Source organism: Corvus brachyrhynchos, unplaced genomic scaffold (genome assembly GCF_000691975.1).
Source record: "Corvus brachyrhynchos isolate BGI_N302 unplaced genomic scaffold, ASM69197v1 scaffold229, whole genome shotgun sequence".
NCBI classification, from domain to species: Eukaryota; Metazoa; Chordata; class Aves; order Passeriformes; family Corvidae; genus Corvus; species Corvus brachyrhynchos.
Window position 1 is genome coordinate 8,858,908 of NW_008240042.1, and position 23,454 is coordinate 8,882,361.

Genomic DNA, 23,454 nt, shown 5'->3' on the forward strand with positions numbered 1-23,454 from the left:
GGAGGAATGACAGCTATTTTATGTTCAGTGAGTGCTGTGGTTAGTGTTTAGGAAGTGCATGTGATGGTAACAGACAAGCAGGGTGGTCTGGTGTAACCTCAGGCAGGTTAATCACTCTACACATTGACATTTGAATGCAAACTTTAAGCTGCACCAGGATTTTTATACGTCTGGTTGGTATTTCTTTTATTTTTTGTTTGCATTAGTAGCTTGTACTAGCCTGGAAGAAGAAAGAAAGAGAATGTTCTGCTTTAAAGTTTTTTTATGCAGAAAAATGGTATTGGTTTGGTTTTTTTCCCCTCCTCAGTTTAATAGGAATGTGGAAGAAACCGTGCCTCTTGCCTGGTACACATCTTGTGCTGCTGTCACTTTTATTTGAGTTTTATATGCTTTCAATTCTCAGAGGCTTGAGTTTCCTCCTTCCAGTTAAATGCAGCGGGTTGAAGGAATGAATTGGTTTGCTTGGGCATCTGGAGGGCTTGGAATTTAATTTCTTCAGCAGTTGACTTAGTCTTGTCATGCTCTTCAATATGAGTCTTGGCTACAAAATATAGTGCTGCCAGTGCTGGTACTTCCCTTGGCACATTTAGTTTGTTTAGTTAATGAGACGAGGACTTCAGAAGCAATTAAACACTTCATGAAATTCATGTTAGTAAGAAGCTCCCATAAATAGGAGCACAGGTCCTCTGGGTGCTCTGGGGTGGCAGACACTGAGAGTGGCTGGGCTCTTGGCTTCTGGGGATGAACGAGAGCCTGTTCCTTTGGGATGGATGCTCTCCTGGGGGTGCCAACCACATCTGGGAGCTAGTGGGATGAACCCCCGGGACAGAGATCTTTGAGTCACCAAGTGACTGGTCCTGGTGGGAGAGGGGAATTGTGGCTCTGACTCAAGGTGCAGTGGGTGAGTAACTCTCAGTCAGGCTAACAATTACCCTTTCGGTGCTGCATAAGTGACTCCTTGTGTTAGCAGCGACAGTGGAACACACAGGCAAGGTGGGACTGACCCTGTTACTGCTGCTGCAGTCAATGAGCATCCCAATTAGAGTGCCCAAGTCCATATCCATCACCCTGCGTTCATGCATTCATTTGGAAACACTTGCAAGACCCTGATTTCCCCCCCCCTTCCCCTACCCACGAGTCCTGGTTTGGATGCTACTATTTCCCAGGCTTTAGGAATGTGTGTGGCAACATGCTGCACTCAGTGTGTGGCCCGTGAGGAGAGCATGTTGCCTTCTCCTTTATTGGTGGGAACACTGAGCCTTTTGTATTGAACTCCTTAGGAGTGCAGTTGTTAAAGCAGTCCCTGTGCCATGGTTATGGTGTGAGGTAAAAGGGTTTTGGGGAGGTCTTGTATTGGGGGCAGAGTGAAGTGTAGGATGAATTGGTTAATATCAGATTTGTAAGGGGATGTTGTCACCATTGGTAGTATCTGGCCCAAACTTTGCATAACATCAGCTAGAGTTCTCTGCAAAAATCTGCATTTTGGCACCACGGTCTCGTGGAGGGTGCCCAGGCTCATGCACTCCGTATTTCTGTAATGACTTACTCCCTCAGATCGTTTCTTTGGAACAGACTGCGAGTTGCATGAATTTTTCTTGTGATAAGGGAATGAATACTGTGTTTAAGCCATGAATGCTCTGTCAGTTCATGCTCTTTAGTAATACACGTTGTGAGAAGGAACTTCAGCGTCTCCATTTGACCTAATCACCCTGTCAGGTCACAGGTGTCCTTATGTGGATGGGCGAAGAGGAAAACCTACAAAGCCACACTAACCTGCTATTCCCCTACCCTCATTTATAAGTGGGAATATTTCTGAGAAGATGTTTTACTTCCAAGGTCTCCAACTTTATTCATGTTTCTGCTTTGGTCATGCTTATTGTTCCCTCTCGCTAGTGTGGTTTGCTTTCGTTCTTCATCTCTTCATCTCAAAAAGCACTGTAAAACCTCACCTGAGAGAGGCTGTATTATATCAAAGGTGAAGTATTGGCCTTGTTGAACTTCTAAATAGTAACTTTGTTAGTGTGTTATTCAGTTTGGGTCAAGAAAAGGTTGTGCAAGATGCTCATCTCCTTCAGTTCTCATGTTTGGGTAGCTGTTGAGTTGGTGACTTGTAGCAGAGTGTACAGAGATCAGAACACTATGGTGTGCAAAAAGTTATTATAAACTTCTCCGGTTAGTGCTCAAGAGGTTAAAAGACAATCTTATTGGAAAACTGGAGGGAAAAGAAAGAAAGGCATCTCCAACTATGTTGCAAGCCTTTCTTGTACAGGATTTGTTTCTCACTGTAACCCAACTACAAGACTCCTCCTGAAAGTAATACAAGTTTAGCTTGCATGTGATTGTTCCAGGTCAGCTTGAATTGCTTTATGTGAGTGAAACAAAACATTAAAGTGAGAATTTAAGCATATTAAAATAATTTCAGTATCAAATTCAAGTAAGGAATAGGTCTTACTTTTTTTTGTAGCCACGTCAATGCTAATTATTTTCTTCAAAATTCTGATCACAGTGTGCCCTTGTTTTTATTTAAGGTATGAAGATCCTTTATTCTCAGCATGCCTAAACATATTTTAATTGCTATAATTGTGCTAAGTTGCCACTTAAATCTAGCAGCTTAGAACACAGGGAAAACACCCCTGTGCTCCCTGGAAAACCAGACTTTTTTGTGGATTAGCAGTAGGGGCCGTAACTGAACACTAGTGAGAAGCATGAAATCCTTCCAGACCATTCAGTGTCTGGAAGAGCCACTCAGGGACATGTGCTGTAAATCTAGGACCTCTCTCTTGTAAGTTGCATCATTTTAAGATACCTGATGCCTTCTAATAGGTGGCCGGAGAGGAATGTCTGAAGCTGTTAATTTCAAGAAAGACATGATGGATGGCTGTGTGAAGAGCTCAGATCTGTCAGTAACATTTTCATTGTTCCATTGAACATTTCCTTTTAGAAAAGGGTTGAATAAAAAATGACGTATTTAGAGGAGAAAGCTTTCCCCTAGAACTGGTTTGTTAAACAGGCAGGAAATGTGCAAACAGTGCATTTTCGGATCAGGCTGATGTGAACCCTTGATGTCACCAGCTCATATGACATCAGACTGTTGCTCACCAAAGGTCACTGGCTGCACGTTAAGTCTCACTTTCTGCTTCCATGTGTGTTGTTATTCCTGTCTTCCACCTGCAGAAGCAGGACTGGGGATGCTATTGCTCTTTGGTGATTGATAATGTGTGCCTTGAATCGTGGTCGTGGATGGGAAGCTGTTGGACCCTTCTGGTTCCGGTGGCCAGCCTGAGTCTGTGATGGCCTTAGCATAACCCATCTTATCCTGCCTGACGATGTTTGGGGAGAGAGGAAACAGGTATGCCTGTGATATTTCTGCCTTTTTTTTAATGGTCCCATAAACTAAAGGTGGAGCCTCAGTCCCAGCTGGGATGAACCTGCGAGCAGGAAGCTGCATGAAGGCAGAGTAACCCAGTCAGTTCTCCTGCCCTGCTTTTCAACTTTCTTGGATATTCCCTCGTGCTGCTTTTAGTTGCTAGATGAAGAGATTTTCATTGCTTTAGAGAGGCATAATTTTTCTTGGATTTGGACTGATGTGAACAATCTCTTTTGAGGATAAGCTTTCAGCAGTGAACATCCAATACGATTTATTCTGAATATTTTTTATTGAAATTGTCTTTCTTTTGCCAAAGGATAAGTTATCACTCACAATACCAGCTTTCACCAGAGCCTTACTCATGAGTGGCCTACACAAACCTGAGGTATAAAAAATTGAATAACTATCAGGGTAATGGGGCAAGGGAAAAAAAAGCAAGTCATCATGGCTGTCACCAAAATATTGGTCAAAAAGAGCATTATTTATAGGGACCAGAAACTTTGCTCTACATTTGGTATAGTTGATGCCGAATTCAATAAAAGCAAGATGGAAAAAAAGAAGGAAGTACCCATTTTTTTTTTTTAATAAAACTCTTCCAAAGTCTTATTTCCAGCAATTCTATAAGCAATAAATTTACTTCTGGAAATTACCTGAAATCTGGAGTGAGTCTTCCTACAGTAAAATTTGTTGTTGTTGAATAGTTGTGAAAAAAACTGAGATTACATGTCTGAAAAGTTTCGTGGACTTAGCATGTCAGCTGTATGATCATGTTTTTCAAAAGCCTTCTCCTTGTGTGTTGGTCAGGCTTTTACTCTTAAGTAGCTTCTAAGGCATTCAAAAGGCTGTATCTGGGTCTCAGAGGTTGAGAACAGCGTAAATCATATGGCAATCAGTGACTCTTCAGTGAAGGATCAATATTTTATACAATTGTCAGCAATATTAGTAACATAAATAAAACCCCTAAACAAACAAAAAAACCCAAACAAAAAAAATCCACAAAAAAACCAACAAATCAAAAAATAAACCCAAACCATCCAAACAAAAATAGCAGAAAAAACCCAACCTGCAGGCTTCTCATACCATGTCTTGGATCAAGTTGGAGAAATGAATGGATATTGATTTTGTGTTTTGTTGTTTTACTTGGAATTGTTTCCTAGCTTTGCCTGTAACCACCAGTGTATATAGGATTTTTTTTTCAGAATGCTGGAGCAGTCTTGGTTTTAGTGCCAAAACTTAAGACTGTAAATTATTTAAATGTTTGTTTCCTTAGATGTGACAATATTGATGGTAAACTCCGCTTTGTATAGGGCGGGTTTGTTTTTCTGTGTCTTAACTTTGAAATGTCTGGATTTTAGTTTGGTAGCGTAGGGCTACAAATGGAGGGAAGGGAAAAAGAGAGAAAATAAAAAGAAAGAAAATACACCAGAGAGCTGTCATGGCTAACAGACTTAAGCTTACAGGATTCCTCTGCAAGTCCAAACTTTGAATGGCCGGACACATTCCACTGCAAAGTGTCAAGCTGAGAGCAAGTGGCAGACTGTTGCAGGAGGTAAATTTGAAGGGTCGAGTTTTCTTCATTGTTTTTTCAGAGCTATTTGATAACCAGCTTTATTCGTTGTTTAGCTGTGTGTGTAACTTTCAGATCTCCCGATGTCCAAGTAAGAAAAGAACATGTTGCAGCATAACTCAGACTTTAGGGTACTATAATTAGTTACAGTGCAACTCTCAGCAGTGAAACTCAGAAGATGGTTAAAATATAGCAGCAAGAAATTTTGTCAAAGTTCTCAGCTGCAACAAGTACACAGGCATGTTCCTCTCTGGAGCTTTAGTAATGAGGTTTTGCTTGGGTTTATGTTTAGTCTTGCATGTCTGTAATGCATTTGGCAATCCAATGGTAAGGAAAATTTACTTAACGTGAGGGTCTTCATTTTGCAGCCAGGGAATTTGTCCTGAATAGCTCCCTCTTTGCTCTGGACAGCTGCTTTTTTGTTGTACACTGCCTAAAAAAATGCTGATAATTTTCATGTGGTCTTCTCTAGCGGGTCTCTAGCAGAGAGGACAGATGCATTTTTATTTATATGGAGGTGTGTGTAAAAATAAATATCAATACACAAACATGTTCTTAAAGAATATATACATATACCACTGTCTATAGTAACATATCCAGTGTTTTACATCCATAAAAAAAATGTATACACAAAACCCCCACACCTGGAACGGTATAAACAAATCACATAAAAGTCATGTTTAAAGTCAAGCAAACTAAAACAGTGTGGGGTGTGTGTGTGTATAAGTAATTTCAAAATGGAAAATTAAATTTGAAATTGTTCTATGTTTTCATGAGCTTTATTAGCTTATAATAAAGATTTGTGTGTCTTAGCTAAAAACAGCTGTATGAATTTATTAAATAACATGCAACTGCTTTAAAATGTGTTTCTTGTTTTCTGAGGGCTTTTTATTGGACTCTTTTTCTGCAATATTTAATTCTTGGGGTTTTAGCCAATATGTGACTGGCTTAAAACAAATGACTGCTATAATATTCCCTTGATTTATAAAAGGCAAGATACCCACAAGGATTTACTATTTAAAATATTACTTATTTTTGTTTTATTTCTTTGTGCTAGAAGTTGGCATTTGACTAATCCTGAGGTGTTCTCTCTCCATTGCATGAAAGGCACATACATATAGAGCTGTCCTTTCATGAAGGTTATGGCACTGTCAGCATATTAGCCATGATTGGTTTATTTGTTACTTCCCATGCACTTCAGAGCATGCTTATTTATCTGAAATGAGTTGTCATCTCTCACATGTTTAAGGTTGCCTTTTTCTTCCATGTTACCAAGGGGATGTGCCGTAAGTGTTGGTGCCTTTATATTTAAAATATGAAGCCCCTATTGATGTAGCATGGAGGAGTTTCTCCACTCTGATGCATTTCTTCTGCGTTTTCTCCTTGGGTGCTGAGCTACATGCTCAGAAGAGAGCTGGCTTAAGTGCAGCTCAATCTCCAGCCTTTTCTGCTAGTTCTGTGGGGAGTGCATGTGGTGGCTCTTGTTGCTGGGCTTGGCTTTCACCTTGAAACGGACTTGTACAGTTTTTGCAGTGACACTTTAAGATGGCATTCAGGTGAGTTGTGCTCCCTGGACAGATGATTTGTGCCCATAACCAATTCTTGCAGTGTCTGAACTTGCCTCTGTTTTCTCCTTACTTATATGGTGCAGCTTGATATTATCTCAGTTCTTTGTAGCAAGCCGGTTGTTTTCTGTTTGTTTATGCATGCCTGGTTTCTGGAAAAAAAAAGTGAAACAGTGGCTGGTGTATCATGAGGGATTAAATTTGTAGTAGCATTTTCTTGACACTGGCTGTTACTTTTGTCAGATCAGTTTTTGGTTCACGCTCCCCACTTAATTCTCTACTTTGCTTTCATGTGTAGAATTGCTTCATTAGTTGCATTTCCTTCTCACTGCTGCCATGTACAAGGCTCTTTGTCCCGGGAGAGGTACTGAAAAGAAAAAAGAATAAATGTATCTTTAAATTACACAGTATAATGTATTATGCTATTTCTATTTCTAAATTGGATGTTCTGGCAAGCATGGGGAGATGGCATCACATTTGATGCAGAAAAGGTATATCCCATTGAGAGGAGCTAAATCATAGACCGTGAACACCTTATGAATACAAGATGACACATATTTAGCTACTAAGATTACTAAGGAGATGGATGTTCAGTTAGTTGAACTAATTTTATCATCTGTAAAAGAATAAACATAACGCTGTCTGGGAAGGGAGGACATGCACCATTTTACGCTCTGCAGACATTGTCATGTGTATGGCCTTTACGGTATGAAAGTTAATTTCTTTAGAAGTAGCTGAAGTCCCTTTTGTCACTTCATACTTAAGCTCCGTTAGAGAAAATGAACTTTGCTTTGCTTTGTGTTTGTTCAGGAGGCCCCAGCAATCAAACTTCCTCAGTAAATTTCCAAACTGTTTACTCCAAATGAGAGAGGCTTGAAGCTTCTGTTCTAATACAAATCAAGTGGCTCCTAAGATGTTGCCTGTTCAGCAGCCCCAAGAAATCATGTGCTTTAGTTGTGGAGTTAATTTGTGTTGGATGTCCAAAAAAACCCCAAAGCCCAGAAAACTAACCACTACTGGAGGAGAGACATGAAGCTCCTGAAAGCTAAAGCAACCAAAGCTAAAGCAGCCATACAAATTTTGTGCTGTGTTTCTAGCTACACTTTCATTCCATTTTCTCTTTTTGCCTCTCTGAGAAATTAAGTACGCAGTAATTTTTATCCACTGGCATATAGTCTCCCTGAGAGGAACCTGGATCAGTTCTGTAAGCTCTTTGAACAGAAGAATAATTGTCAGAGAGAAGACAGCCAGTTAAAATAAATAGGGCTCTTAAGGCATGCTGGCAGCATGAGAACACAACTGAGCTCCTTGAGAGAATGCTTAGTGAAAGCTAGGCATTCTCTCAAGGATGATAGGGCCTTAAATATCTTCAGACATTCTGGCACATGACTGTAAATTGTTTTCAATCACTCAAGTGTTTCAAAAGTATTTTTCAAAAGTTTTTTTGGAGTTGCTCATGTGCTTCTTGCAAATATGATTCTAGTCACAATGTCTGAATTATTTTGCCTTAGTCCTTTTGACAACTTGTTTTTTTGGCATTATGACGTTATTTCTTCTCCAAATCAGAACATTAGTTGTATCTTGTTATTTTAGAAGTATTGTCCATCACATCTCAGTGGCAATCTTCTCATGTCTTTGTTCTCCTGAATGCTTCTAGTGGCTTGGGAAAGCAAGACCAGATGTTTAGTCTTGTTACATGCCAACAGAGCTACACTTGAACAGAATAGTTTCTTTATTCCTCCTTGATGTGAGCAAGACTTTTCATTCATTTTAATAATCCTTTGAATTCCAGTTGGTGTTTCCACATTTTAACTTGTGTGTTAGTACCTGAATAAAATGTTCAAGCTACATGTTAAATACATGGATTGTATCAGAATTTATTGCTGTATGTGTAATTAGCTACTTCCTTTTCACACCACCAAGGTCAAAAGCAGGGATTGTACTTTCTAATAACTGCTACTGAACTTGCAGTAATTATGAGATAGGGCCTTCTGTCAAAAATTAAAGCTGAAGGCACCCTTCCTGAAATTGTTTCTGCTTCCTTACATCCTGCAGCAGTTTTGTTGTTGTAAGGGAAAGTTCTTGCTCATGGAAGAGCAGAGCTGTAAGGAAACCATGATCAGTCAAGCCATGACAAGTGAGAGATGGCACCAGTTAATAATCTTTCTGGCACTGGCATGTGGAAACTGTTCCTGCTTATTAACAACCTGTTCTGGGGCAGGAGAGGGAAGCTGAGAGCTGCTGCTGGCATTCAAATTCATGTGTTTGGTGTTAGGTGTTTGTGAAATAAAAGAGCACATATTCAAAAGGCCTGTACATGGTGCAGTTACTCTGCTTCGTAAACCTGATTTATGTTTTTGGGTCCTTTTCTGCCCAATTGTGCGTAAGAGTAATTTAAGCTACGTGGTACCTCTCCTGTTTTAAGTAGTTAATGTCCTCTCATGCTGCTCTGTAGATGCATAGCTCCACATTTAGTGCATGTGAGGATGGATAGAATGAGTGATTTGTGTGTGCAACACATCATTGGAAGTGCCAAAACTAAGTTAATTTGATTTTATTTAGGGCTTTTTGTTTGTTTATTTGTTTTTGTGGAAGACATCAGACAAATATTGAAGGTTGTAATACAGTAAGAGAAAAATTTTAAGGAGAAAAGAGAGGGTTGAAACCATTTGTCTTTTTCCTAGAATGTGAACCCACAGGCATGCTCAGCCTTGTTTGCTTAGAGGGAAAATTCAAACTGTGTTAGTTTTTCTTTGACATCATTTCTGAATGTGGCTATAGGGATACACAGCTCAATCATGTTAAAACAAATGTATGTTGTTGTTGGGGTTACTGCTGTCAGAACTGAGAGTGAAATGTAAGAGATGGTTTTGTGGTTCTTTGCTGGCAAAATGGATGGATGCCTGTGGGCTCTCCCCATTTTCCCATGGGCTGTAATGAGTCGAAGGGCTGGTTTGGGTCAGCTTCAACCGAGTCACTGCTGCATCACAGCAATGGTGCTGCGTATGGAGGGAAAGGGATGAAGCAGAGCTGGAGAACCTGGGAGGACAGGCCAGGAGGCCAGACCAGCCCTCTCACCAGGACTGGGATGGGACCTGCTGTTGGGGTCCACAGCCAGACCAAGAAGAATGGACAGTGCTTTGTCTTACACTTTTTTTTCTTACACATTGACTTTAATGGTTATTGTTGTGCTGTGTGTGCCTTAGGTTACAGCTTTCTAAATCAGTCTGAAAACACCTTTGAAGTTACAGGGAGAAAAAGGAGGGAAATGAAAATGTACCAATGGGAGTATAACCACATGGAGGGGAGATGAGGGCAGGGTTTCCTAGTGCTGATACATAGCAAAGTACTCTGGTAATCAGACAGGTTTTTTGACGTAAGCTAACTTTGATCCTTGCTTTGTTTGGGGAAAAGCTTCAGCTTATTTGCAGGACTGCCTCATAACCCCTTTTTATAGCTGCTTGTGTCAGCACTTTCCACAGCAAACCCTGCATTAGAGTTCTTATAACTCAGCTGTATAAATTTGATCTGGACTTTAAAACTGGCATGTATATTCTTGATTTGGAAGTGGGTATCAAGCCTGGCTGGCTAATCTGTTGGCTATGCGAATAATATTGCTGTAGTAAAGGCTGTGAGGAACACGATACAGCTCTCAAGTTTCCATTGAGTGCAGAGGAAGCTTATTTGCCACAAAGAGCAGGTGCTCTCGTGCTTTTTTTTTCTCTCATGCTGAAGTGATAAGCTGGACCTCAAGTGTCCCAAACCTGTCAGGAGTCTGGAGTGTAAGTTTTTGCTTCCCTCCCATCAGGGAAGCAGGTGAGGAAGGGTTTTGGTGAGCCATCCCATTAGGTATCTCATGCTGGAGCACAGTGTTACCTTATTTGTGATTGTGGTGGTCAGTGTTGGCCCTGAGCGTTCCATGCTGCTGCCTCTGTGGGTTGTGAGGTCCTGGGGGAGCAGGAGTCAGGTTAGATGTGCAATTTGTGTGATGGAGCTGATCCTGCCACAGAGCTTAAGTGTGTCCCCTTGTATTTTGGGATGAGCTTCTGTTCTTCTCTTTCATTAATCCACCAAAGGGGTGCTTTTTAGCTTACTTTGAGCTCTCCCTATGTTTGTGAGGTTGCTGTTAAAATACTGATTATCAGTGTGAGGTGATACTTCCGTCAGGTGAAACGAGGCTAGGGATAAACAAAGTAGTAACAGGTAATGAGTGTAAATATTAGCATAAAGTGTATTGTAGCAAGGAGATAAAGCCCTGTGGTTTGAAAAGGTAGAATGTTATTTGATAAAAGAGTTTGCCCCTTTGCTTATTTTGTGATTCTGCAGTTATTTTGTAATGTTCTTTCTCTAAATAAGTATGTTGTGTTTTGGTTTTTACTTTTTAAAAATACTTCATTATAGGGAAGAATGTAGACTGAAAGAGTAGCAGGAGTAGTAGTGACACAAAGATCATTATCTGGTTGTCTTCTGCTTTGATTATTCATGACTTTAAACTGAATTGCTACAGCCAACTGTGGATCAAATGCTCAAGGGGTAAAAATCAGGCTGGAGGGATATCAGCTAGCCCAGGGAGTTTTAAATCAGGATCAATGAGGTACGTCCTCAGAGAATGTTGCAGATGACATTGAAGGATATTTGTGCAATGGGGGAACATTATTTACTGTCAGACTACAAAACAGTTTATTTGGGAAAGTCGTTGTGATGTACCATCACACAAGCTGATTGCAGCAAGGATTGATTCAAGGCAAACAGTTTGGAAAACATAAAAGGCAAATCTCTAGTCAAATAGACCTTTGTCCTATGAGTAACTGCAATTTAAGTAATTCATTTATTACTGCATAAAAGCAAAATAATGACAGCTCAAGGAAGAGTTGCTTTTCAAGTTTTCTTCTTAGTCATGTGAGGGAAAAATAGGTGGTTATATGTTAAATAGAAATCAATTAGGCTGCAAATTACATTGATTCAGAGATAGATGCACATGTGTGTGCACATACTCAATTTTCCTGGAAGGACACTTTCAAAATATCTAATTAAAGCTTAAGAATAGAAGTAAAAAAAGCTGTTAGTTATTGCAAAACAAAATAGCGTGCTGGCTAAAAATTAGCTCAATAAAACAGTTGTATTCCAGGGTATTTTGGGCCATTTGCAATTTGAAACCTGAGTTGTAGAACTACACTGAGATGACTTTTTATACCTTGCTTTTGAAGTTCATCTTGGATCAAGAACTGCTTTACTTTTGTTCTGTCTCCATTTGGAATGTGTTTTTGGACAATATTTGTGGTTTTGGAATTCTGATGTTGAAAACCACAAGAAAAACAAAATTTAAAAAAATTTTTACAGCACTTTTTGCCAAACAAAGCTGAAAACTAGTATTAGATGGGTGATTTCAGTTCTGTTTGTTAGAAAGTGTCCCAAGCATCTCTGGATGGTGCAGGCTGGTTTTATGCTTTTAGCTGTGTAGCTGATTCCTGTGGAGGGGGAGAGGTGTCCTGCCAGGGGCTGTGGGAGTGAGAGGCCTCAGCAGGTGTCTGGTCATGAAATGTCTCTTCTGCTTGCCTCCCCTTCAGTCTCCAAATGAGCTTTCCAGAGTACGGAGAAGTGGAATTAAGTAGGAGGAAACATTTCTGGTTTGGCAATTTTGTAGCTTTCAAGTCTGTGGTGCAACATCAGGGAAAAAAGTGATTTTTTTTTTTTTTTGTAGCTCTAATTCATGATTGATTTAAAAAAACTGCCTCATACTATAAATACAGAATTAAAACAGATCCATCAAGGATTTGAAAAATATTTGTGGTGCTTAGAGGTTAGTTGGATTATTAGGTAGCCAGTTGTATAATTTTAACACTATACTCTTCTCCACATACATCCTGTTGCGTTGATTCCATATGGTGACACAGGCACATTTAATAAAGATATGTTCTAAGGATAACCTTTTTTCCAGGTAATTCTGTACTTTATGGGTGACTGATGCAGGATAATGTCACTAAGATAAGGTTAAATTTGTACTGTAAGAAGAAAATCACTGGTACAGAACAAAAAAAAGTGGTACAAAAGTAGTAATGAGATAATTATGTAGGTGATAATATATAAGCTTCAAATGGTAGTTATATGTCTTCTATATATATTGATTTTGTTTTTAATCTAGGTGAAAAAAATTAAATAAATGGAGCTTGTTTCCCTTGTGACAAGAAACATGGGCCACCTTTCTCTTGGTTTTGTTTTGAATATCTACGCAGTTTTAGTTCAAATATGTACACAGTTTGGCATATGTAATCTCCAGCACATACACAAATTTATTGTTTGTAATGGTAGTGCACAGTTCATCATCTAAGAAGTGTCAAAACTGAGGCTCCCAGGGTCTGCAGTCTGAAAAGGATCGTTAATTATTTCAAATGTTCTAATTCTTCCTGCTGTGTTCAGTGTAGATGTTTGTTTATTTTTATATACTTATGATAATATTCTTCTTGCACCTGTGGTAAAACTGCCCTTGTAGCTTCAGTCCCACTTCAACACAGGTGCTTCACAAGCCAAGGTTGCTGTCCACTACTTTCAGGGAATACCCACGCTTTGGCTGAGATTTCCTAGAAGTATCAACCTCTGCTCTCTTGCTTAGTCATATCTCTTATTCACAATCAGTAGGTGTTACTTATAAGTCTTGTCCACTGTGTCTAGATAAGAAGATGACTGCTCTGGCATCCCTTTGCATGTGCAGTTCTTCACACTCTTGTCCAGTAATTTGCTGGGATAGGTCTCTGACAGCCTCACCTATAAGGCATATTCAATTCCCTGTCTACACAACAGGACCAGTGGACATAGCCAGGGACTCATCACACTTCTCAGGACCTATTTGCTCTGTTCCTCATCTCCAAGGTGCAATTTCCAGCCATATTTTTAAGGAATTTTCATCCTGGGGTTTTGCTGAAATGAAGTTACAGCTGTCTCCCATGTGGGCTTGCAAAGAGTTTCATCCCTGGTAGGCAACAGTTTTAAGAATGCCCTCTTGAAAGTCAGGTGGTTGGTTGTGGGTTGTTGGGTGTTGGCCGCTAGAATCAAACAAAAATGTTTGACTTTTTTAATTAATAAATTTGTTTTCATTTACACTTCTGTGGATGGTAAGGCCTCCCATCCCTCCATGAAAATAATTACCCTGAAGTCTGCTTTTGAAGTCTTAGTCCTGAATTGTGTGTAGGTTGTTTTTTTTCTTTTTTCGTCACAAATTACAACATGTCAGCATCATGTGTGTTTGCATGCATTCTGAGAAAGCTAAATTTTATTCACTTGGGGACTCCAATCACAAAGCATAGTGATCCATTTGACCTTTAGTTTTTAGCACCCTTACGTTCCTTTCCCTTTTCCAGACCTTGCTGGCAAATGTCAGCGTGCTATAACATACCAGTTTAGGGATCTGTTTATGGCAGGTTCCACCCCTCACCCAAAGGTTTGAGGAGCTTTCCTATAAATAGCTATGTTGGTCATAGCTTTCTATATGCTTGTGGGCTTCCCTGATTGGTGTTTTATAGTAATCAGGTCTCTTAGCTCACAATTTGGGTATGAATGTCCAATTTTGGCTTTTTTGTTGAAGGCTTTTGTAAAAGGGTCCACTATACAACTCGCAGTTCTTATGACTTTAGCAAGTCAAATAGTTTTTCTGAAATCAGGGTGTCTCCTTTTTCCTTTGCCTCTTACTTTACTTCCTCACATGGGACTTGCTCTGCTAACTCTTCCTTGTTTCAACTCTGGATAAAATAGCTATGTTGACTCGTAGTGCAGAGGGACTGGCTGCTATTTTGAATCTGAAGAGATGACAAGTCTTCCTTCGTCTCAGACCTCTTCTTTCACCAGGTTAACACCAAATTGAAGGATTTTTCTGATTTTGTTGAAAATTTTATAGAAAATTTCGTCTGTTTTTTAGCTGCTAAAGATTGCTGCTGCAATCAGCAAGTATGGAATTGATGTTGAAAAATGCCAGCAGTGATGCACTGAACGTGAAATTTCTTGGGTTTAGTCTGTATGTTGTCAAATGATAACATTTTTGGAGTTTTGCATTTGCATATGTCTTTCAACATTACACAATAGTTTTTCTTAGTTAAATATTTGTCTTCAAATGCCATCCAATACATGTCACAGCTGTCATGTATTATAGTCTCTTGGATTTTAGGAAAGCCTTAACCATATCTGGTAGGCTGATGGGACCCTTTGCCAGGTTTACCCTACACAACTGCAAAACTGGGCCCCTGACATTTCATGCATTATTACCTCTTTACCCATAGACAGTTTTCAAGACCTAACCTCGTTTCTCCTTTTGAAGTGAACAATGTGGAGAGTGGTGACTGTACTTCTTGGTCCCTACTGCATGAACTAAAACAGGGGCAGTTAAAAAACAACAGAGATGAAAACCTTCCTTTGACCTACCTTTGAGAAGTCATAGAATCATACAAGGTTGGAAAGGAGCTCTAAGGGTCATCAAGTCCAGATGTCAAGGTGGCACCACCACTGTGTTCACCACTAAACCATGTCCTCAGGTGCCTTATTCACACATATTTTGAACATTTCTAGGGATGGTGATTCCACCATTTCCCTGGGAAAGCCTATTCCAGTGCTTGACAATGCTTTCCATTAAGAATTTTTTCCTAGTATCCAAACTAAACCTCCTCTAGTACAACTTGAGAGTGTTTGCTCTCATCCTGCCACTTGTTAGCTGGGAGAAGAGACTGACCCCTACCTCACTGCACCAGCCTCTTTTCAGGCAATTGTAGAGAGGGATGAGGTCTCCCTTGAGCCTCCTTTTCTCCAGGCTGAACAGTTCCAGTTCTTGAGTCATGTGCTGTAGCACCACTGTGGCTCAGGGTGAATTCCTCTTCTGGAAATGAAGATAAAGTAATTCTGCTGTTTGCAGTACTTACCTAAAAACAGTGATTTCTTCAAGAAACATACTTGTGCTTGCAGGCAGAGGACAGAGTTGTGAGGCTTTGCACGCACAACACCAGCAGCTACAACATCTCTGCTGTAAGATAGGAAATACTTCTGGAAACAAAAAGGGAATTTTTATCACCGAGGACCTTTTTTTCAGCCAGCTATAAAATGATTAGCAGATTGAGGACCAGGGGTATAAATCAGTGTATAGATCTTACCATATGTTGCTTTAATTTCTGTTTCTGTTCTTGGGAATCAAGGTAGTTGAAATTCAGTGACAAAAGATGAAAAAGTTAATTTATTGTTCAGTTGGGGCCAATAATGTGAACTTTACAGAGGTTTCTGTTGCAAGACGGTTTCATTCAAGTGGACCAAAGGCGGTTGATCTGAACTTGGGCAGTGACCTTGATCAAAGAGTCAGACTGCTCAAGAGGCTTTTCTTATTCTGATTTGAATATACTGCAGGTCATTGGGGCCTGTAAACCTACTGAGAGAAAGGCAAAACAATGTCCTGCAACTGGCCTGTCTGTGATGTTGAACTTTTGACTTTCTAGTAGTTGCGGCTTGGGAAAAGTCAGCTTCACTATTAACAGCATCTTCCCTGCACATGACCAGTCATTGACAAATATATGAACTTTGAAGAGATCTTCAAGTGGAAAATTTAGAATGGAAAAAGCTGGTTTACAGCCTTTCTCTCTCCTCTTGTGAGAAAAATTTCATGTATGAAGAGAAAGGTGGCTGGAACTTGGAATGCAGGAAACTGAGTGCCTGTCCCTGCTTGTGTCTCTCTGTGAATGTCCATAGCTTCCAGCCAGTAAAGTAGAAGTGGAGTTTGATTTTGAAAAACAGGCTATACTATGCGATACTTTCCTGTCATTGAAGTGAAATAAGGATGAATAGGTATTGCAGCAATTTTCACAGGACTCACAAAGGAGAAAAGATATCTTTTTTTTTTTCTTTCTATGAAACAGCACTGTGAATAAGATATTATGACTTGTGTTCAATATAAACATAAACCATCCATGTTTCTCATTTACCATTCTTGTGCTGTTTCAGCTTAATGACGGTGGCAAGGCAGCCCAAGCACATGTGGGGATTGGTGATGTGGTTCTCACCATTGATGGGATAAGCACGGATGGGATGACTCATCTAGAAGCACAAAACAAGATCAAGGCATGTACAGGCAATTTGAACATGACTCTGCAAAGGTAAGATAGCTTTTTCTTTATTTAAAGAGAGTTGATCATCATCCTAACAGTTGTTTGGAGGATAAAAACATCTAAGTGGTTTGGCAAAGTTCATGGAGTTAAATGGCAGTGATTGAAAGATATGCTGCCATAGCCTGCAATCTGTCTTGATTTATAGCATTTTAGAAAACTTACTAGATATTAATTATGTGACTTGACAAAGACTTTTTCCAGCCTTATGTCACCTATTCTATTTCCTCTTCCTTTTGAGCTTCAGTGTTGCTTAATTAATTTGTTTAAAAACAGGTCTTATTCATGCTTTTTTTCTCTCCCCGGGTGACTAGAAATTTTTTTGGCGGGTTAAGTCCTACAGCACCATTTTTGTTGGCTAACAGAGTGATGGATTTAAGTAGTTAACCGTTGAGTTAAATGGATGAAAATACTTCGTCTCAGAGTCTGGGAGATGTTTCTCAAAGTGATACCACCATGTCACAAAGTAGCAGCCTCCCGTTGCTAATTGAAGATCTGCTGTAGAGGTTACAGCTTGGTCCAGTCTCATTACTGAAACATACAATTTATTGAATCCCAGCATATCTCTGGTATAGCCTGGGGCTGTGCTGTGGGAATTGTTGCAGGAAGGGAGCCGGATGCTCATATATGGGTTATTGAACCTGAAGCAGAATGAGCAGCAGCATGAGCAATAAATTCCTTCAAGTTCTCAAAAGCCTCCCAGGGCTAAATACTGGTTTTTGCTAGAAGACTGCTTTTTTGATTAAATGATGTGAGTGAACATATTGGAGGATTGGCCTCTGAATCCTTCTCATAGGGAGAAACATCTTTTCTTGTTTTCAAAGAAAACAGCAGCAGTTGTACACCATGATTGCTGTTCGTGCCTGCCTTCAGCAGTGCAGAGTTCCTTGATGAGCGTTGGTTGAGGTCCATAACATATCTCTTCACCAGTTACTGACTAGTTTTTGTGGCAAATTATCCTTCCCTTAATGAAAGGACTATGTCTTTCTGAGAGTTCATCAGTATTAGAATAAAGGAGATGACGTGGCTGCAGATCTGACAAACATGCATCTCCAGGGTGGTGGTGCTTGTTCCCAGCCCTAAGTGATGTGTATTTGAATGGTTGTGTGAGTGCTTCCTTCTGTAAGAGGCTGCAGTTCAGCCCTGCTTGTTGTTTCTTGTTTTTCCCGTTGTCCTGTGCTTCGGTCCTTAGCTACCCTGACTAAGGGATTCCCTTTGCTCAATCTGAGGAAAGGAGTATCTTGTGGTGTGGTTCATGCCTCGGGCATCTCCCTGAGTGAAACTTGTAAAGGTGGCATTAAAAGTTTCTTGATGACAGACAGGCATTATACCAGCTCATTAGAAGAACTACGTGTTGTATCTAGTGTGTCATTTGCTTTTCTGACTCCCAAGGAGACCGGCAGGTCGCTTAGAAATGCACTTTCCAGGACCCACTGAGTCACTGCAGCAGGCAATGGGTTGGCCCACTTTCTCCTGTCACCATAGTTGAACGGGCAGGGTTAATATCAGATATAGGAAAGTAATGGCAGGTGTGTCCCAGTCAGGTAATAACTTGTCTGAGGCTGCTTGTGGTTGGGTACAGGGATGAGTTTTTAAAAATCAAATTAATCATGAGTTAGCCTGATCCCCTCCTGTTCTCACCCTTCCTACCTGGTGTAGCATCTGACTCACTACTATTGGCTACCTGACAGCTGAAGACTAAGTCAGGATCAGACTAACAGAGATCAAAAGAACAGCCTTGGTCCTGGCATCTGGGGGTGCGACGGATGGCCTGTCTTGTGGCTCTGCTGCTTTGCAGTCTCATGGTCTCAGCTGTATTGAATTCTGCCTGGATCCCAAGAAACCAAAGGTGTAGACAGTGTTCTCCTGACTCCTCTGCCTATGAGAACTTCCTTGCTCTGCTGTTAAACAGATCTGCTTTGGTTGTTTATTTGTTCTTTACAGCCTGGAAGAAGATGCTTTGGAGTCAGACTGACTCATGCTAGCTGGACATGCTGGCTGCCCATGGGGAGGGAGCTTGAGAGTATAAACAGGGGGCAAGATAATCCATTTTAATATCGAGCGTTCTCCATAGCCGTATTCTTCTGTTCTTGTCCCTTCTCCCAAAATGAAACAGAAATAAATAAAATATTTTAAGCTGTTACTGTTCACATGCAAGATTAAGGAGATACTGTCAACGTGAAGCAAAGCTGGCCTTCAAAATATGGGTTGGTGCCATAGAATAGGAAAACCTAAGACACATTTTCTTTTGCTGTTACTGCTTTTTATTTATCTTTAGTTTTTACACTTCTGAGATTTTATCTACTTTCACACAATCTGCTGACAGTTTGAACTACAATGCAAGGATGTTGAGGTTAGTTTTGAAAGAGTACATCAGTTCTTAGATACTGCCCTAGTTTGCTGCTGCTTTAAAGGAACACAATGGTTAGATTGTTAGTGGTGTCATTTTGAGGATGTACTCTGGCAACCCAGTTTGCACAGTGGCCAGGGCATGGCAACACCCCAGTTTTTAAAAGCTGCAATGGAAACTTCTTGAGTCTACATGGCAAAGGCAAGAGAGGAAATTCTTTATTATCAGATTCCTTATTATAAATATTTTAACTTGATTGTTACCCTATTTAGGTTTTCACTTGGCTTCCTCTCTTCTTCATGTGCAAAGTAGAAAAAATAAAATTAAAGAGAAACTAAACAAAGGGCAAGAAGTAGCTTGTCTGTGAGGTTGGAAGGGGTATTTAAAGTACTGCCTTCAAAACCTTTATTTACAGGTTTAAAGCAGTATATTTATGTAGGCAGATATGCATATACCCCTTGTGGAAAACCAATTTAGATGTTTTGTAACTTGTAATTGAATATTGGCAAAATATTTGAAGGGCAAATAAAAACTTCTCTTTGTTCTGTGTAAGGCAATATCTCAGCTTGGTTTTTTAGACATGGAATTGTTGTGTGCCCTCAAAAGGAACTGGAGGTGCAGCTGACACAATTGCAAGTCCACTTTGCTTAGAGGTTGCTCAAATACAAACAGACAAAATTGTGCTTGCCAGCCCTGTGTGCAGTAGTGGGTTCTTAACATTTGCAAGTGTTGGCAAGTATTTTCAGGTGTATGCGTTTAAAATCAATAAGTTCTGTAAACAAATCTCATTGTTTAGTATGAAAGTTATATATTTTTTTTCAATTCTGAAATGAAATTTGAATGTAGGCATGTTATTTGCTCATTTTTCATATTATATGACTTAAATATGGAGTGTGGGTTTTTTCCCTGTTCTTTTTATTTTATAACTTGCGATTTTAGCTTCTTGATAGATCTCATTCCCCCTCCAGTTTTTGTTTCTATTCATCCCTCCCTTTCTGAAATCTTGCTCTTTTGCACCCCAATATTTTATTTTCATCTAAAGCAATTCCAGTTTCCCATGAGGACAGATGGAAACCAGATGGTTACTTTTTGGACATATTTTCAAGTTCAGTAACTTAGCATGGACTTTTATAAATAAATCTCTAAGTTGCTGAACAGCTAAAAGCCACCACCTATTTTTAAAATATTATTTTTGGGGACTGTTTCTCCGGACATTTGCCTTCATGATTCTTTGGGTGTCAGAAAGATAATAAAGAATTGTGGATTTCTGCAGATGAATGAGATCATGATACCTGTGAAAATTCTGGGAAAAATGTCAGCAATACGGGGATAAAAGTAAAACAGAAAAGATGGAAAGTTTTGGGCTTCGTTTTTCTTACAATGATAGAGAATGTATTTACCCCTCTATTTAGTAAAACAGATCTGCACAGGTATAGTATGATTTATAAAGGAATTTCCTTCACTCTGTGACAAAAGGCATTGAGATTTCTTGGCTTGGGAAGCAAAAGGAGGATTCTCCAGGTTGTTTACTCCTCTATTGCTATATTGCAGTGCTTTGGGGTGGAAAAAAGTCTTTCTGGGTGCAGTAAGCTTGGCAGTGAGCAGTTACTGCGGCTCTGATTCCAGCTCTTCAGTGGAGGAACATGGCTGTTACAAAGCAATAGATGAATTTCTGTGCTGGCCATGGGTTTGGGTAGGTTTGTTGGGTTTTTTTTCCTAAACCTTTTTAAAGCATGAGGTGGCCCAAGTGTCATAGGTGGGGCTAGGGCCTCTTGGTTACAGGACTCAGAGACAAAATTTAGATGAGCCATAAGGCTGAGTTCTGCAGTTGGTAAACTCAAAAGCCATGACATTTGTTTTAGCTGCCTGTCTGAGTGTGAATCTTTATCATACTGTCTTCCCTTATCCCTTTTCTGTCAGGAAGCATGAAGTCTAGGCTTTTAGTTGAAGTACATCTGAAATTCTCATGATTTGAGATGGGGTAACAAGAAAAAAATGTTATGGATCATTTGAATTCTATTTTCCTAAGATAGTTTTTCAAGTTAACCAATTTGGAAAGGGTTTTCGGCAGTAAGACTAATTTAGTACGCTTTTTTCCCTGCTATTTTTTTGTTTAATTTACAAGCTTCACTTTAGATGATGGTTAAAACTCATGTTTGAATTCTATGAGTCATGGGTTCCTGGGGTGGCTATTTTGTTTCCCTAAACCATATATGGATGAGCTTTAAGAAAACTATGATAAGAATGCATGCTGAAGTCTTATTTTTCTCCCTACTTTAGTTATCGTCATTTCCCTTACATAGGTATTTTGACTTTAGTTTGGTTCTTCAGTGATTTGCTTTTTTTAGCAAAATAGAAGCTTGATTACCCTATGCCAGCTTAACAGGGACGATAATTGGTTGAAAGACACCACAGCTTCCAAGTAATTTTTTCAAAATCTGAAAACTTTTTTGGGCTTTTTTTTGTTTTGACAAAAAAATGAAATTCTTTTTGTAGTACTATTTCTTACATAACTTGTTTCAGGGATGTCAAAACTAAGTGCTGGATGATTAAGGAAATAATTTCTTTTTAACTGAGAGAGTTGAGACACAGAAAATTTGCAGAACTCAGTCGAGGTTGTATGGCTAGGAATATATAAACAAACTGTATATTGGCAGTTCAAATGCTGTTCAAATCCCTTGGCAACTTATTCTCCAATGCTAGTTTGTTACTTTCAATCATTAATACTAATTTTTGGTAATTATGCCTGAAAATAAACTAGGTGAAAACCAGTACCTCCTAAACAGACCTTCCCTTCTCTTGTTTAGCCATGGCACTAAGCTTTGAGGTGGCAGCTGTTCCACGTGGCTCACTCAGCGGAGCCCCACATAGCCCGGTGAGACTTTACACCATCCTGGAGAACTTTCTGTTATTGACCATGGCCTTTTTGTGCTGTGCATTGCAGTGCAGTCAACTGAGTCATCTTAAGTCCTCCTGTTTTATCTCACCCTGAAATTAACTGGTATTGGGTTAAAACATTGTCCAAAGAATTCAAAGCTAATGAATGATGCTGTTGTTTGGTTTTTTTCATACAAAAGTTGTTGTATAAATCTATGTCCTTATTGGAAGCAAGGTAGGAACCTTTTGCTCCTAATTTAGGAGCTGAACAGGTTTAGCTAGCTAAGCCATGCCTTTGGAAAGCCTGCCCACACACTAAATAAATGGAAGAGTACAGCTCTTGCTTCCAGCTGAAACTCAGAGTCTCGTTGCACGTAGCACTTTGCTGCTCGTCAGGTAGCAATTAGATGAACCACAAAACATGCTACAGCCAAGTGAATCCAGCAGACTGAAGGCTTGCCTAGAAGTTCAAAGCAGAGCTGCTAGGATGAAAATGGAAGGTTGCAGGCTATAAAACAGTGTTCAGTGACTTGTACAGGATGATACCTATCCATCTGCCAGGAAAATGGGTGGGGCTGAGGGCAAGTTAAGCAATAGCAATAGCAGCCTTTCTCACACTGCGTACCTTAGAGTTTTGCTGGGAATCTTTAGAGCTGCAAATGATTTGTAAAGTCTGTGCAGTTTCTTGAGGTTGCTGCAGTAGGTAGCATAGGAACATAAATACAGTAGTAAATATACACTGTGGACAATGGCAAGTGGCAGAGGCAGATTATTATTTACTGAGCATCAAAATATTTCCCTCAACTTTAAGTTAGAGATACTTTTTCACTTTTAACTTCAGGTACATTCCCCTCTGGCCCCCATATAGTTAATAGCACCTCAGGAAGTTGAAAATCAAGCAAAGGGAGGTTGAAGAAGAAACATGTAATGTGTTGGGGGTTTTTGGGTTTCTTTTATTTTATTTTTAGTTATTTTGCATTTCCCTGGTGGCAGTCGATCACCTCTGAGTTGCAGCAATTGCAGCCATTTTACCATTATGGTTTTGAGGTTTTGTCTATGTGCTATATCATGGTGGGTTAAACCAAGTCAGATTAGGGGGATATTTAAAAACATCACCTTCTTGTGTATGAAAACGAGGAGGCCATCATCAAGTAATTGTCTCTCACAAGTTGGGAGCCTATAAATTCAATTTGGGATAAATTTTCAAATTCCTACCCTCATAGTCCCAGTCCTTGATGGAATAAGGGTTGGTCAGGTTGCTTGGGAGAGTAGCTCAGATGTTATAACCAGCAGAACCTGATAAAGAGCTGGGGAGGAGATAAACTGGGGCATCACTATTTAAAGGGTAGTGAGTGCTTGTGGTGGAGGATTGCACTTGAGAATCCCTCATGAAAATGGAGGGAGGAAGCTTGGATCCTTGAAGTTCCCTTCTGTTTGCAATGGATCAAGTGGTAACTAAAGTGCCTTAACTGGTCATCTTGCTTTTTTGCCTTAACAGGTGAGACACATCTGTGCCATTGTTTTATACAAATTGTTGCATAGCGCAGGCATCTGACAATTACAGCAAAGAAAAAGTAATTCTGAATTTGACTCTTAGTTTG

General features: G+C 39.8%; 1 protein-coding gene across 1 annotated transcript in view; it reads left to right on the top strand.

Annotated features, from left to right (window-relative positions):
• PDLIM5 (PDZ and LIM domain 5) overlaps positions 1–23,454 on the top strand; it is a 50,884-nt gene that overhangs the window by 22,275 nt on the left and 5,155 nt on the right. The window contains exons 2-3 of the mRNA XM_008641359.2: positions 16,466–16,617; positions 17,989–17,993. Coding sequence (XP_008639581.2) covers positions 16,466–16,617; positions 17,989–17,993 — 157 coding nt within the window. The remainder of the gene's footprint in view (positions 1–16,465; positions 16,618–17,988; positions 17,994–23,454) is intronic.